At 58.2% G+C, this 13,875-nt stretch overlaps 7 protein-coding genes and 1 non-coding gene across 8 annotated transcripts; 3 read left to right on the top strand and 5 right to left on the bottom strand.

Moving 5' to 3' along the window:
- Window positions 1-531: 531 nt before the first annotated feature.
- Window positions 532-3,209, top strand: C8Q71DRAFT_702172 (5-oxoprolinase; the record flags this gene model as incomplete). Its single annotated transcript, XM_047920231.1, has 8 exons — window positions 532-655; window positions 707-823; window positions 880-1,257; window positions 1,306-1,753; window positions 1,806-2,021; window positions 2,083-2,364; window positions 2,422-2,550; window positions 2,606-3,209. 8 exons carry the CDS (start codon window positions 532-534, stop codon window positions 3,207-3,209), a joined length of 2,298 nt encoding a protein of 765 aa, XP_047782085.1.
- Window positions 3,210-3,312: 103 nt separating this feature from the next.
- C8Q71DRAFT_740391 (uncharacterized protein) lies at window positions 3,313-3,975 on the bottom strand. The gene is made up of 3 exons (XM_047922761.1): window positions 3,830-3,975; window positions 3,628-3,769; window positions 3,313-3,574 (listed from the first exon to the last, which is right to left on the bottom strand). The coding sequence occupies exons 1-3, from the start codon at window positions 3,872-3,874 to the stop codon at window positions 3,528-3,530; spliced, it is 234 nt and encodes a 77-aa protein (XP_047782084.1). The 5' UTR covers window positions 3,875-3,975; the 3' UTR covers window positions 3,313-3,527.
- A 76-nt stretch (window positions 3,976-4,051) lies between these two features.
- On the bottom strand, window positions 4,052-5,406 carry C8Q71DRAFT_740389 (ribosomal protein S5 domain 2-like protein). Its single transcript, XM_047922760.1, has 5 exons — window positions 5,146-5,406; window positions 4,972-5,091; window positions 4,811-4,913; window positions 4,613-4,750; window positions 4,052-4,553 (listed from the first exon to the last, which is right to left on the bottom strand). Exons 1-5 carry the CDS (start codon window positions 5,394-5,396, stop codon window positions 4,227-4,229), a joined length of 939 nt encoding a protein of 312 aa, XP_047782083.1. The 5' UTR covers window positions 5,397-5,406; the 3' UTR covers window positions 4,052-4,226.
- Window positions 5,407-5,478: 72 nt separating this feature from the next.
- Window positions 5,479-5,978, top strand: C8Q71DRAFT_701293 (uncharacterized protein; the record flags this gene model as incomplete). Its single annotated transcript, XM_047920181.1, has 3 exons — window positions 5,479-5,661; window positions 5,722-5,805; window positions 5,859-5,978. 3 exons carry the CDS (start codon window positions 5,479-5,481, stop codon window positions 5,976-5,978), a joined length of 387 nt encoding a protein of 128 aa, XP_047782082.1.
- Window positions 5,979-6,551: 573 nt separating this feature from the next.
- C8Q71DRAFT_794767 (peroxiredoxin) lies at window positions 6,552-7,499 on the bottom strand (the record flags this gene model as incomplete). The annotated part of the gene is made up of 6 exons (XM_047925562.1): window positions 6,552-6,707; window positions 6,775-6,853; window positions 6,915-7,113; window positions 7,167-7,252; window positions 7,311-7,334; window positions 7,399-7,499. 6 exons carry the CDS (start codon window positions 7,497-7,499, stop codon window positions 6,552-6,554), a joined length of 645 nt encoding a protein of 214 aa, XP_047782081.1.
- Window positions 7,500-8,971: 1,472 nt separating this feature from the next.
- Window positions 8,972-11,372, bottom strand: C8Q71DRAFT_415982 (uncharacterized protein). Its single transcript, XM_047918422.1, has 3 exons — window positions 9,521-11,372; window positions 9,040-9,459; window positions 8,972-8,987 (listed from the first exon to the last, which is right to left on the bottom strand). Exons 1-2 carry the CDS (start codon window positions 10,919-10,921, stop codon window positions 9,091-9,093), a joined length of 1,770 nt encoding a protein of 589 aa, XP_047782080.1. The 5' UTR covers window positions 10,922-11,372; the 3' UTR covers window positions 8,972-8,987; window positions 9,040-9,090.
- A 452-nt stretch (window positions 11,373-11,824) lies between these two features.
- On the bottom strand, window positions 11,825-13,546 carry C8Q71DRAFT_854491 (peptidase family M48-domain-containing protein; the record flags this gene model as incomplete). Its single annotated transcript, XM_047927061.1, has 9 exons — window positions 11,825-11,977; window positions 12,114-12,201; window positions 12,261-12,321; window positions 12,376-12,528; window positions 12,580-12,594; window positions 12,643-12,717; window positions 12,774-13,074; window positions 13,133-13,199; window positions 13,287-13,546. The coding sequence occupies 9 exons, from the start codon at window positions 13,544-13,546 to the stop codon at window positions 11,825-11,827; spliced, it is 1,173 nt and encodes a 390-aa protein (XP_047782079.1).
- A 240-nt stretch (window positions 13,547-13,786) lies between these two features.
- On the top strand, window positions 13,787-13,858 carry C8Q71DRAFT_t35. Its single transcript has one exon. It is a non-coding gene; the product is annotated as a tRNA-Glu (tRNA).
- The last annotated feature ends 17 nt before the right edge of the window (window positions 13,859-13,875 follow it).

Below are 13,875 nucleotides of genomic sequence, written 5' to 3'. Positions count from 1 at the left end.
GCTCGGTATGGTGATACAGTGCTATTCCTTGGTATCGGTGCTACATGCTTTGTTCTGTTACAACAACGACGCAATTGCTATTCAACTTTGCTTTTTAGTGCACGCACGAGATACAATCTCGTTGCAGGCTAGGAGTTGCGGACTGTGTTCGATCGCTTCTTCCGTTCGGGCTTCCGTCGCTGTGGCGCGAGCGGCCTCCCTCTCCCAGTTCGTTTGCGTTGCGGCGTGCCGATCCCTCAACCGGTCCATCTGTGCATGCGCATTGACTCGACCTGCGAGGGCTTGGGGAGTCTATCTGAGACCATCGATTTGACGGTTGGTACTATATCTCTAGCCAGGGGCCAGCGAGCTTAAACTGTATAACGGTGCGACCACCTCGAGATAGCACACTCGGTAGTCGACCCCCGATACACCGTTACCTCGCACTAGTGTTGTACTAACCTGGGTCTACGTCCATTCATTGTAGACGATTCAACGGGTACGTCTGGTGAGGTGCACGAAGTGTTGTCCAGCTAAACATGAGGCTACCAGATGCCTGTGCCCGATCGCTCCATTAGGATCTGCGCAGACCGCGGCGGGACGTTCTGCGACGTCCACGCGTCCTTCCCCGACCCGGACAACAATGCTGAGAGGAAGGATATCGTTGTGAAGCTTCGTGAGTGACATCGCATTCTCTGCGGTGAATGGGGACTGAACGAGCAACTAGTTTCGCAGGATCCTAACAACTACCGCGATGCGCCGACAGAGGGTATCCGGAGGATCCTCGAAATCGTCACTGGAGAGAAGATCCCGCGTGGGCAGGTCTTGGAAACAAGCAAGATCGGTACGCTCCCACACACTATGCATACCTTGCTACTCTAAGCACCGCCTCTCCTGTAGATTACATCCGGCTGTCCACCACAGTAGCCACGAACGCCCTGCTCGAGCGCAAGGGTCACAAGCACGCGCTCCTCATCACGAAGGGCTTCAAGGACCTCCTTCTCATCGGGAACCAGGCCCGCCCAAAGATCTTCGATCTAAACATCCGCCGCCCGCCTCCTCTCTACTCGACGGTGCTCGAAGTGGACGAGCGCGTCACGCTCGTGGGCTATACATCCGATCCACAGGCAGAGCAACACGGGGTGCAGTTCGACGAGAACGGCAAGGTCACTCGAGGGTATCGGGGTAAGGGCTGGGATGGCGAGGGCGACGCTGAGGGACCCGGCGAGATCGTGCAGGGCCTGTCGGGCGAGGCGGTCAGGATCATGAAGCGACCAGGTAAGCCCCCCCTCGCTGGAACCTGGTGTCTCTGACACTGCGCCGTAGACTTGGACGCGGTCAAGCAGAGCCTCCAAACATTCTACGACGACGGCTTCCGCTCCATCGCCATCGTCTTCTGCCACTCCTACACTTTCCCCGAGCACGAGCAGCAGGTCGGCGACCTCGCACGCTCCATCGGCTTCACGCACGTCTCCGAGTCCTCCCGGCTCCTGCCCATGATCAAGATGGTGCCTCGCGGCGTGTCGTCCACCGCGGACGCGTACCTCACCCCAATCCTGCGCGACTACCTCGACGGGTTCTTCGCCGGGTTCGACGAGAAGCTCAAGGACGGCAGGCTGCGTAGCCCAAGGGTGGAGTTCATGGGCAGTGATGGAGGATTGCTGGACTTGACGAACTTCACGGGGCTGAAGAGTATCCTGAGTGGCCCGGCGGGTGGGGTGGTCGGGTATGCCTTGACAAGCTGGGACGAGCAGAAGAGGCACCCGATCATTGGGTGAGTACCGGGTGCCGATACTCTAACCTAGAATGTGCTGACTCCCGAGTAGTCTGGATGTCGGTGGTACATCCACGGACGTATCGCGCTTCGACGGCCGCTACGAGGTTGTGTACGAGACCACGACCGCCGGTGTAACTATTCAGTCACCTCAGCTAGACATCAACACTGTCGCAGCAGGCGGAGGTTCCTGCCTCAACTTCCGTAATGGTCTCTTCCTCGCCGGCCCTGAGAGTGCAGGCGCGGAGCCCGGACCTGCCTGCTACCGGTAAGTATCGCATGCGACTCCTCTCTCCTCCGGACGGCTCACCTCGATTTCTCGCATACAGCAAGGGTGGCCCGCTCGCCGTGACCGACGCAAACCTCGTGCTGGGCCGGCTCGTGCCCGACTACTTCCCCAAGATCTTCGGCAAGTCTGAGAAGGAACCGCTCGACACGGACGCGTCGCGCTCCGCTTTCGAGGCGCTCGCGAAGGAGATCAATGCGAACCAGGAGAAGCAGCTCGAGCTCGACGAGATCGTGTACGGGTTCATCAAGGTCGCGAACGAGACTATGGCGCGCCCGATCCGCGCGCTCACAGAGGCGAGGGGCTATGCGCTGTCGAAGCACATGTATGTTGAGTTCTCCATTGTATCCTTCGTGGGCTGGGAGTTGACTGAGGTTCCTAGATTGGCAAGCTTTGGTGGTGCCGGCGGTCAGCATGCCTGCGAGATCGCACAGCTGTTGGGCATCAAGACCATCCTCATCCACCGATACAGCTCCATCTTGTCAGCATACGGGCTGGCACTCGCCGACCGGTGAGTCTTCCTTGCGCGCTAACTGCAACCTGGATCACCCTGACACAGTACCCAGTGTCTTCGAGCTGCAGCAACCTTCGTCGACCTTCTACACCCCGGGGAACCGCTCGACGCTCGTCTCCCGCCTCGACAAGCTCGACGCCGATGTGCGCGCGGAGCTCGCCCGGCAAGGCTTCGAAGGCGAACACCTGCACACCGAGCGTATGCTCAACATGCGCTTCGAGGGTACCGACACCGCGCTGATGGTGCTCCCCGACGGCAAGGACGGCGACGGGCACGAGGACTTCGAGGCTGCATTCAAGCGCGTGTACAAGACCGAGTTCGGGTTCCTGCTTGACACCAAGTCTGTCATCGTCGACGACATCAAGGTGCGCGGGATCGGGAAGACGTTCGACTCCCTTGGCGAGTCCGTCTACGCGGAGGTCGCAAAATTGGCGACGCAGGCAGTGGACACGAAGAAGGCGGACACGACGTGGAGCGTGTACTTTGACCGTGTCGGGCGCGTGAAGGACACCCCCGTGTACTTGCTGCCGTCCCTCGATGTCGGCGACGTCATTGAGGGCCCGGCGATGATCATCGACAACACGCAGACGATCGTGCTCATCCCAGGAGCGAAGGCCGTGTTGACGAGCAAGCATTTGTATATCACTCTGGAATAGATCGCGGGGTGGGCTGCAGTTCAGGGCTATAACGTACTCAGTAGTCATCAAACGCATGTATCACTAGAGAGCCATCCAGAAAGTATTATTGTATACCCGTAGACGTCTTGACTGTATTCGCGGTGTTTGTCCGATTTCGTCCGAGGGAGGACTCGAGTTGTGCAGGGCATGTTGAAATCACCGAAAGCGGACATCTAGCAGTAAACCTGACGTCAACAACCCCAGCACACAAGCCTGGTTCTTGGTATGTCTCTGATTCGACACTGTGTCTAGTCCGCAACGCACACAACCCCCAGGTAAAGGTCACACTGGCAGCTTTCATTCATCCTCGTAGCCCTGCACGGGTCTCCTCGGTCGCTGCGGGACTGCAGCCACCGGTTGTCAATACCTGCCATCTCGAGTGAAAAGTATAACGCACGAGGATAGGTGGTGGGAATGAGTGGCGTGTTCTTGTAGCCAAACGCCTCGCGGATGGGCGGGACGGTGATGAGCATGACGGGGCCTATAAGACCGAGGACGCAGGAGTAGAAGATGACGGGCTGTTCATGCGCCTGGCGTTGCTGTTGAGACACAGAGATTTATTCTCAGCCAAGCATGGACGTGATGGCAAGTAGACATACCAGATAGCGGTAGGTCTGGCGCAGGGGCGAGAATACGGCGGCCATGGTGGTAGGTGTTGGTCGCGGACGACCTCGGCGTGTTCAGTGACGGTGCAATGCCGGGCTTAACCCCGCTTACCTGGCTTAGTTACCGTGAGAACTCTTTCCTTACTGTATAACCCTACTGTAGTCTATAGGGCCCTTTACATGTAGTTTGAATCTCAAGATCGCAGGCTTTCAAGCTCGGGTCGACGGTCGTGTTTGTTCGCAGCGACAATGCAATCGTCGAGTGTATTGTACAGCTATTTGATACAAGGACTGCATGTTTGCCATGCGATTTTGCGACTGGGCACCTCGGAGGGTAACACGCACACCAGCCAAAAACTGGCAAGAAATATCACTCATCGCCTCCCTCACCTCACCTCACTTCCACCGTCCTTCCTGCCCAATCTTCCTTCAGCCTCTCCTCCACTGTCTTATCCAGCTCCTTTGCCTTGTCCACCGCGATCCCCACAATCCTTAGAATCTCGTCCGGCGCAAGGGGCACCCCGCCAGCCTTCTGCACAACGCACAGTTCACGTTGGGCATTCAATGCGATGGAGAGGAGGCCTGCACTGAGCGTCTCCTCAAGATGCGAGGGGTCGAGGACGGGGAGGATGCTGGTTTCAGGAAAATAAGCAAAGGTGAGGCAGTAGGGCGTATGGTGCATGGAGAGGGGGACGGGCGCGCGTTCGGAGGGGTGATGCTGTAGGGTGTCGACACTGATCAGACACAATGGGCACAATAACGTCACTGGAGACTGACAATGGTGACTTCGTCGCCAACTACCTCGACCTCTGGACGTCGGAAGTGCCGGAGGGCTACGACACCTGCCAGGCATGCGCAATCGAGCATATTGCCCGCATCGGCCAAGCAATGTATCGTCAAGCGCAGATGCCAGACCTAATGTTGTACGCATCAGATGCATACACTCCACCAACATCAACAAACAATAAGTCTTACCCTCTGACCTGCAAGAACGCACAGTGACTCCTTGTCCACAACGTCGCTCCTCCTCAGGACCTTGTCTAGCATCCTGGTAATTGTCACCTCTTCATCGGATGGCCTGCAGGGGTACATATGTGAGAGAATTAAATTATGCGACAATAAACACACGTACCTACCGGCCAGAGTCGTACTCGCTCGACGCCATGGGCGAAAGTTCCGAATGGATGGAGATGATGCCCTCTAGCGGGCGTTCGGGTGGTGGTTTCACCATTTTTGCGTCGACCTGGGCGATCACTCTGCACAGAAGGTGGTCAACGATCCTGCAGGAGACAGTAAGTCGTGCTGCACACCTTGTTTTACCCAATGCACACTCGACCCAACCCAGCTCCGGCCCGAAAGTCAAGGTCGGGGCGCGCATCTCGAGCAGGTTCCGCCCATCGAGTCGGAGCGACTGCTTCAAAGAGCTGTACAAGAATTCCTTCTCGGGTATTGACGGCGACGCAGGGCGAGGCATCCTAGCACGACGGAACAGACAGCGAGTGCAAAAGCCAGACGCGCCAGGACGCGCCGCGCTGCAAAACGCCGGAGCGCGCTTGTGCATGTTTGTGGCACGCGCCCTCCCGCCGATCAAGATCTTCCTGCACGTCTCCTCCTTCCGCCACCGCATTTAGCACACAGACAGGATGGTCCGCCTCATCACGCACAACCTCCTCGCGTGCCACGTCAAGGGCTGCACGTCGAACAACTTCCCGCTCCAGTTCAAGGATGTCCAGGTCGAGCTGCGCGAGGCGGAGTTCAACCCCGACTTTCTGCGCGGATTTATCCCGAGGCTGGAATGGGGCGCGCTGGTAGATGCTGCAAGACAGGTGCGTTGGCCGTTTGATCCAGAGGCACGCTTGCTTACGTCTTGAGTTTGGCCTGCGCAGCTGGGCGATACATCGCTGCCGGCAGAACCCCCAGAGATGTTGGACGACGACTTCCTGCAAAAGCTCCACCATGTCTTGCTTGAGGTAAATCTTCCGTTGCGTAGGCTCGTCCGCGAGACTAATTCATCTCTTGACAGGTGCATATTGAGGAGGGTGCCATGATCTGCCCAAACTGCAACCATGTCTATCCGATCTCAAACGGCATTCCAAACATGGCGAGTGCATACCATCAACCTATCCACAACGTGGTAAACTGACGCGGTGCTCTCTGCAGCTCCTCGCTGAACACGAAATCGGCTGAGAGGCTTGGCATACAATATCACCGCGAGGCTCAGCCTGCATCGCCGGACTGTTGCACACAATGGCCCAGCACGCCAAGGACGCATACACTCGTGCAGTTGGAAGGACGGGGATGCTGCAAGCGCACGGAGCAGAGCGATCATGGCGAAGCGGACAGGAGACACACTGATGGACAGAGGAGGGAACGACAACAAGATACAATTGCAAAGCGTGAGCAAACCAAAGGCAATGAATGTACTCTAAGACAAAATGGCAGACTACGCAATCGGAACAGCAAGAAGGGGAGGTATCGCGAAGGGGACCTATCGCTTTTGCCAAGCCGTCTAAAATTACCTCTAGCTCTACGAAAATCTTCTATGACTAGAAAATACAGGTCTAGGTGGATGAAGCACACAACAACACACTGCGCACGCGTCTACGATTCTTGAGCGGGGGTTCGGGAACGTGAACGGGGAGTCAGTCAATTCGTTGCAGATGCGGTGGATGCTTTAAACCCTGGGGCCTGGTGAGGAAGAGGTGAGGACGGCTGATCAATCGACGCGGGCGCGCTTCTTGGGGTTCGCACCGTTGGCCTCGGCACCGTTGGCAGTGGCCGACGAGAAGTACTCCAGGGAGCCCTTGGGGTCCGCCTTGATGGTCTTACTACCCTCAGTCCAGTTGGCGGGGCAGACCTCACCGTGTTCGTCCTGCAGCGGCGGAGAAAAGCGGCGATCAACGACCCAGGCGCGCCGAGACGCGGGCGGAACCACGTACTGTGAACTGGAACGCCTTGATAAGACGGATGGTCTCCTCGACGGACCGGCCGACGGGCAGGTCGTTGATGGTTATTTGCCTAGATGAGTCGATACGGAGTCAGATCGAGCGCTGACACCACTCAGAGCACGCTGTCGTACCTCAAGGTGCCCTTGGGATCGATGAGGAAGAGACCACGGAGGGCGACACCGTCCTCCTCGATGAGGACACCGTAGTCGCGGGAGATCTTCATGTTCTTGTCCGCGATCATGGGGAGCTTGAGGTCGGGACCGAGGCCACCCTGCTTGCGGTGCTGGGTCGCCCAAGCAAGGTGAGCATAGTGCGAGTCCGTCGACACGCCTGCACACCGAAGTGAGTCTCTGCTCCGTGCAAAAAGCAATAGGCGTCCGCACTGAGCACAGCAGTGTTGAGCTCCTTGAACTGGGGCAGCGCATCGTTGAACGCAAGGATCTCGGTCGGACAGACAAAGGTAAAGTCACTGCGCCGAGGATAGCGGGTTGAGCGTCCTGGGAATATTCGCAGGGCAATATACTCACAGCGGGTAGAAGAAAAGAACCACCCTGTCAATCACGGTGCATGTAAGTCACCCACGCTATCATTAGACTCTGCGCGAGGGAACTTCACCATTGTCCGACGAAGTCAGACAGCGAGATGTCTTGGAAGAGGCCATCGACGACGGCGGTGGCCTTGAAGGCGGGCGCGGGCTTCTGGACGATAGCGACCATGGTGGCGAGTCAGTGCAGAGAGTGAGCAGTTGAATAAGCGAGCAATGCAGAGGCGACGACGCGGACCTAAGTCCGTATCGCGGCCATTTTCTAATATCGCGTGTTATTTGGCCCTGTTTTGCCACACGTGCGCGTCGCGGGGTCGTGACCTGCTTATGCGCGACCATTCTCTGCTCAGCCTGCGTCGGTCGGCGCACCAGAGGCTGCGCCGCACCTTCCGTTCTCCTGAAAAATTTGCCCGCAACCGCCCTGATCGCCAGCCGTGCGCCGACCCACTTTCTGGCGGTGCACGGACCCTGCAGCGCGTTATTCAGCCACACGTGCGGCGGTGTAAGCACGTACGGCCGATGAAAGCCAGACGCGCTTCGGCCACGCGTTGCAGCGACGAGCCTGGTTGGAGCCTGGCTTGCTTTGCGATCAGAATTACGCTTATGATATCAGGTATAGAGGGATGGAGGTGAGCTGTGCGATGACATCGTCTGTTCCATGCGGAAAGAGCTTGTCGATCGCACCTCCGGAGTACGTGCCGGATAGCACTCACAGAGGTCTACCACTATATGACAATTCGTCGGATTCCTACTATATACTGAAATATTGCAAGTACTTGCAGACAGGGAGCCATCCATCGGGCACGGCGGGAAATTGTTGCTGATCGACTCGCTTCCCGATACTCTCGGTCAGACCGCGCCAGGGCGAGACGAGGCGCGAGTGCGGTTCGAACGACCGTGCGGCGTGATATGTACGACATCTTGCCTCAGTCAGTCAGTCTATCCCGACGGAATGTTTCAAACTACTTTTAGCACCTCCATGGATTTGCTTTCGAGCGGCGCAGTGGGGCCTCCGACCTCACACATATGCTTCGCGACCACCCAGACGAATATCACCTACGGCTACCCGACCAAGAGACCATACTGCAAATGACCGGCTAACATGACTAGTTAATGACTAGCGCGCTCAATGTCTCCTTCAAGTAGTAACCACTTGTGCTGCCAGTAAGGAATCTGCGGCCATGGAACCCGAGATACAGCGGCGGCATTTCAGCAACGGTGCGTTAGACGATCCAACGGTGCACAGTCAACCGCCACTTTAGGCTCGCATCTTGTTGCATGACTTGCCGAGCACAGACGTGTATCATTTCTGTGGGCCATTGACCGACAGCACCATTCTGTAACGTGATCGACTGTCCTGATTTGACATGAAATTCATGGATGTTGATCATCCACATGTACGACTTTCCTCATATGGCAGGATACCTTCCGGATCCGTCAAACGATCGACATCGCCCCTTCACCCTCGGGGGCCTCTCTTCACGTTTAAGACTCCGCCGCGGCTTCTGTGTAAGGCTGCCTCCTGTCAATCCTGCATGCGACATATAAAAGGCCCATATCGCTGCTCCTTCGTCTAACCCTCCTCTTTCCCTCTGCACACTCCCACTGCAACTGACCATCCCTTCGGCTGCGCACAAACGTGACACGCGTGTTCTTGGGGCTATGGCAAACATTTTAGTATTGTTACGGCACGTACGCATGCGCTGACTGACACAAAATTAGGTGGTATGGATGTTTGGGCGTGTCACCCGACATCACGATGTCTACGAATACACGAACCCCACAAACCCAAAGCCACTCATGAACGGCCTCTCCCCTGGCAGCGCATACGCCCCGCCCCTGCCCCCCGTCCTCCACTCCGCTCCGCTCAAGAATAAAACCGTCCTCAGAGTGGAACACTGCTTCGCCCATACCGCCAGGTGCGCCCTCTCCTGCGCACGGGGCGGTGGAATGCCAGGGTCCGCTGCAGCTCCCGCAAAATGGGTGGGCTCCATGGGCGACTCAGGCGGCGAGGGAAACGCGTTCAGCGCCTTCGCGAGCTTGCGCGGGAGCTCGACTTTCCGCCGGCGAAGGCGGACGGTGTGCAGCGTGCGGAAGCGCGGCAGAACTGCAGAGAGCTGTTTGTAGAGGACCTACAACGCGGGTAGTATGGAGTCAGCGGATTACACGGCAGACAAGCACAAACAGACGCACCTCGTCGTCTAAAGCCCACTCCACCGCCAGCACCTCCAGCTGACTCCCCAATGCCGACCCTGCGGACATAAATACCCTCTCGAGCGTGCGCGCATCCACCTGGGTCAACGACACGGACACGACCAACCGTGTCATGCTCGTGCGGGAACGCGTGAGCGCGCCCATGATCGCGCTCGGCTTCAGCCCATCGTACAACGTGGTGTGTACATGCAGCTTCACGGAGCATACAGGACGCCCGGGAACGATTGCAGCGGTCAACGAGGCGGGCCCATGGAAGTGCGCAAGGCGCGGGAGGAAGTGCGAAGGAAGGAGGCCGGCACCAGGCTGCGCGAGGGTATCTTCAGGCAGGGTATCAAGGGTCGCGTCTGCGTCCGTGTGCGGGGTATCGACCGGTGGAGGCGGGAGGTTGCACTCGGCGGTATTTTGGAGGAGATGCGGGAAGGAGAGCGAAGTGAGCTCGGGCTGTTTCGCGAGCCACGCCCATAGCGCCTTCCAGTCGTCGGGCGCGATGAACTCCGACATGATCCGGAGCCGCTTCAGACGGAAGCTCGTGTGGGTGAGGAAGCGTGCGTCGTAGTCGGGGAGCGTGAGCGACTCGAGTGCGTGCATGTTCGTGATTGCGATCGCAAACGCGACCGCGCTCAGCGCTGCATCGGGCGGCGGAAGCATGGCGCACGCTAAATGACGGACATACCCTGCGAAGGCGCGATTGGAGGCGAGCATGTTGACGCACCGGTCGATGCGCTCGGAGGAGAACGCGCGCAGATCCAGCCGGCCGTACAGTGCACGGAGGGCGGCAGCGGAGAACGCCTTCGATACCCGAGTAAGGGAGAGCACGTCCCGACGTGTCGCATACGAGAAGAGGACTGTGAGAAGGTCAGTGGGCATGCGCGAGATGGCTGGCCCATCTTTTCGAAGGCACTCCTCGTCCGAGAGCAGTGGGACACTTTTGCGCTTGACGGTCCGTGACACGCTCGAGCTGGGTGCGCTGTGGGTCCGGTTCCGCTGGTCATTAGGTACCGACAAGAACACATTCTCCTCCTGTGGTGTGTCTGGCGGCTGCAGCTCCGACTCGCTCGCCCTCCTCCCCAGCCCGACCGGAATCTGGATGTCCTCCAGCGACGCGGTCGGCGAGGGCGTGCTGTCCCTCGAGTACGTGCCCGGGAAGTCGACCATATGCCCAATGCCGCCCGCAGACATTCCCCGCATGGACGTGCGCGGCCATCTCAGCTTGGGCTTGTGCGTGAACCTCTCGCTGATGAACGAGAGGGCGGAGAGCCGCCGCTCGCGCACGCTCTCGGTGAAGGACGCGGCCGCGCTGGGGCTCTGTAGCGGCGAGAGGTGCTCCTCCTTCAGGTGATCGTTGTGGTTGCGGCGGGGAAAGCGCAGGAGGGAGGACATGACGGCCGTGAGCAGGGGCGGGAGCGGCGGCGAGGAGGCAGGCGAGGAGGAGGAGGAGATGGTTGCGCTCGGAAGCGTGAATTGACGGACATGGTGATGATGTGGGTCGTGGGCGTTGCGGGAGATGCAACAGAGCCATGTGCCCGCGAAAAGCGATTGGCCGGCTCGATCACCGCTTCCATCCAGTTCCTTCCTCGCCGCTCGGGGCGTCCATCTCGCAGGAACCGACCCTTCTCCCACGCTAACTTGCTTGATGCGCCGCGAAGGCGCATCGAGCGGCCACCCAGATCATCTCATTCCTCTAGATTCCTCTTCAGTCGACCGTCAAGCCATTGGTACGTGCAACTAACTGAACGATATCGATAGCCTGGTGCCTCGTACAAATTTCGGCGTACAGATCGGCCGCGTCGGGTGCGCTGGTCAATATCGTGGGCAATAACTAGTGCAGGGTCCCCGCGCTACGATTGGACGAATTCCAGGGCCTATTTCACTTCAGAATCACAGAATTCGAAGGGCCGAAGTTCTCGGATATACTCAGCGCGAAAGAGCCTTCGACAAATAAAACATCCTGGCAGATATCGTGGTCGACGTCTATGCGCCTCTCACAAGACCGTATTTTCTATCGAATGCTTGCATCTGCGGTGGTGGGTGGTGAATCCAATGCAGCTTGAACGTCAACGCAGCCCAAGTAATTTGTCGCTTGCGAAGGCGTGTGGAAAACACAGCAACGGAAGCACTACATAGGCTGCTCTCATTGGAATCAGTCCAAGCTCCGGTGCCGTACACTTCACTTCTTTCACTTTGTCAATCTCCGCCCTACTGAGGACATCGTGCAGGAAACACCTCCTTTCCGCCACCTCCGCACTGAACCCCATCGCTATCGCTATCTCCGCACCGTCCATATTACCACCCCCATACCGCCTCGCTCTCCGGGGCGCCCCTCCGGCCCCCGTGTGAGACCGCATCCCGGAACGCGGAATAGCTATCGTTCAGGCCCGCGCACTCTGGGCTCGCCGCGCGGATCGCGTACGCGTCCGGTAGGAGGGTCTCGAGTTTCTGTGCACATCCGTTGCCATTAGCCAGGTATCAGGGTGCCATAAAGAAATAGGAATGAGGTTGGGGGTGGGCGCGATGCCGGAAATCGAGTGGTGAATGATAGGCAGGGGAAGGGAGGCTGCAAAGATTGACTGACCTCGATGCGTTGTTCGGTTGCAGGGTGGGTGCTGAGGAACTGGAATCGGCTGCCCGCGCCCTCGAGTTTCGCTAGACGTGTGAACATTCTGTTAAGGAGAGGACACTCAGCGATGGTTCGGTATAGCTCGAACGCAGATATACTTACGCAGGTGCGGCTTGTGGATCGTAGCATGCTCTTGACATGAGTCTCAGGCCAACCTTGTCCGCTAGACACAGTCGTCAACAGGTGCGGCTACGCGATATGGCGTGGCAAGCGGTACCTTCAAGTTCGTGCATACGAGAGTTTGGCAGCTCGTATACAAGCCGAGATACCATTTGGGAGAGGCCGAACTCGAGCCCTAGCATGGAAAAGGTACTCGCGATGATGAGCAGGACCTTCGCGGAGGATACGCGTTCGGACATATGTCGCAGTACTACAGGAGACAGTCAACGGGCTTCGTCGCACCCATGTAGAGGGAGCTGACCTGCGTGTCCAATCTCTGCATGGCGGTAAGCTCCAGCATAGAGGGAAGCGCTCAAGGACATACCATGCCCAAGGACAGCGGCCAGACCTTCTTCGTCCCTCGCAGCCCGCAGAATGCCAGTGAACACAATGATGTCTCCTACAAGCACACAGTCAGCTAACATCAATATACCCACCTCAAGGACACCAACGCACCGAAGCTCGCCGCCGCATTCACCTCTCTGTCATCGTTGACCACCATCAAGTTCCACTGCTTCCCGCCGACGGTCGGAGGCACGCCGCTCTTGTGACCCGCGGGCGCCGGGTGCCACAGCCCGCCGTCGGGCTCGCCAAACGGGAGTGCGTGCGCGGGCTCGGGAGGGGTGAGGGTACCGAGGTTGGACGCCTCAAGAATGCGCTCGACGACCCGCCGGACGTGCCGCGTGAGGGGGTGGTTTGGCGGGAGGACCTTGCGGCCGTACTCTGCTACGAGCGCTTCGTGTGAGGCTCGTGCTAGCTGGAAAGGGAGCGTTGAGTGCGAGGGGGTGGGTGGCTGAGGACAGGAATTGGCTGACCTTCGCCTCGAGTTGTGGGCTCACGTCCATGAATCGCCACCGTCCTGTGTCCTCAATCTGCTCCAAGCTACGTGAGCGGTGCGAGAGACAATCAGCACATCAGTCCCTTTGATCTAAATCAAACGAACAGTGAGCACGAAATACAAAAACGCACTGTGCGACATAGTACCAACCACCGGCCACCACGATCCCGACGACGATCTTCTCGCGCAAGTCGAATCGCCATACGTTCGTCGTCTGCTTCGAGTCACCGCCAAAACGCACGTACTTCGACGCCGTGCGTTTGCTGGACGAGGAGAATGGGCGGGCGGGTCGCGCGACATGCAGGCTTGTCGGTGCGCGAGGTCGAGGAGGGTGTGCACTCAACGGCACGGTGCGAGAGAGTGCGCGGAGAGGCCTGAGTGACGAGAGCATGGCCAAGGAGGGCGATCAGGCAAACGAAGGCACGGTGAGGCTGGAGTGTGGTGGGTCTGGAGACACAGAGAACGGTCGAGAGATTTATTACATAGAGCTAGAGTCGGAGGATCCGAGTCTGCGGCGAGTCTGCGCCTGTCTGCGCGTCCGGCGTGTCCAAGGCGTGCCGAGATGCGTCATGGACCAGCAAGTGTATAGTATATAACACGACTGATAAGCATAACGCCGTCCAATTTTCAATCCGATATGGTGTAGTGGCTAACATTATCGCCTCTCACGCGATAGCCCGGGGTTCAATTCCCCGTGTCGGAATGTTTTTGCTCCTTTAC

Source organism: Rhodofomes roseus, assembly GCF_022264815.1.
Source record: "Rhodofomes roseus strain CIRM-BRFM 1785 chromosome Unknown C8Q71scaffold_4, whole genome shotgun sequence".
In the NCBI taxonomy this organism is placed as follows: domain Eukaryota; kingdom Fungi; phylum Basidiomycota; class Agaricomycetes; order Polyporales; family Fomitopsidaceae; genus Rhodofomes; species Rhodofomes roseus.
This window is presented reverse-complemented; position numbering and strand designations above follow the sequence as displayed.

What these genes read in the sequence shown, in the direction of transcription:
- C8Q71DRAFT_740391 (XM_047922761.1), bottom strand. Translation starts at nt 3,874, where the DNA reads ATGGCCGCCGTATTCTCGCCCCTGCGCCAGACCTACCGCTATCTG. An exon ending in GCCAGACCTACCGCTATCTG is followed by an intron (nt 3,770 to 3,829) that starts GTATGTCTACTT and finishes GTGTCTCAACAG; the next exon opens with CAACGCCAGGCGCATGAACA. An exon ending in CATTCCCACCACCTATCCTC is followed by an intron (nt 3,575 to 3,627) that starts GTGCGTTATACT and finishes CGGTGGCTGCAG; the next exon opens with TCCCGCAGCGACCGAGGAGA.
- C8Q71DRAFT_415982 (XM_047918422.1), bottom strand. Translation starts at nt 10,921, where the DNA reads ATGTCCTCCCTCCTGCGCTTTCCCCGCCGCAACCACAACGATCACCTG. An exon ending in AGTGGGCTTTAGACGACGAG is followed by an intron (nt 9,460 to 9,520) that starts GTGCGTCTGTTT and finishes CCCGCGTTGTAG; the next exon opens with GTCCTCTACAAACAGCTCTC.
- C8Q71DRAFT_740389 (XM_047922760.1), bottom strand. Translation starts at nt 5,396, where the DNA reads ATGCACAAGCGCGCTCCGGCGTTTTGCAGCGCGGCGCGTCCTGGCGCG. An exon ending in TGTGCATTGGGTAAAACAAG is followed by an intron (nt 5,092 to 5,145) that starts GTGTGCAGCACG and finishes CCTTCTGTGCAG; the next exon opens with AGTGATCGCCCAGGTCGACG. An exon ending in TTGGCGACGAAGTCACCATT is followed by an intron (nt 4,554 to 4,612) that starts GTCAGTCTCCAG and finishes GACACCCTACAG; the next exon opens with CATCACCCCTCCGAACGCGC.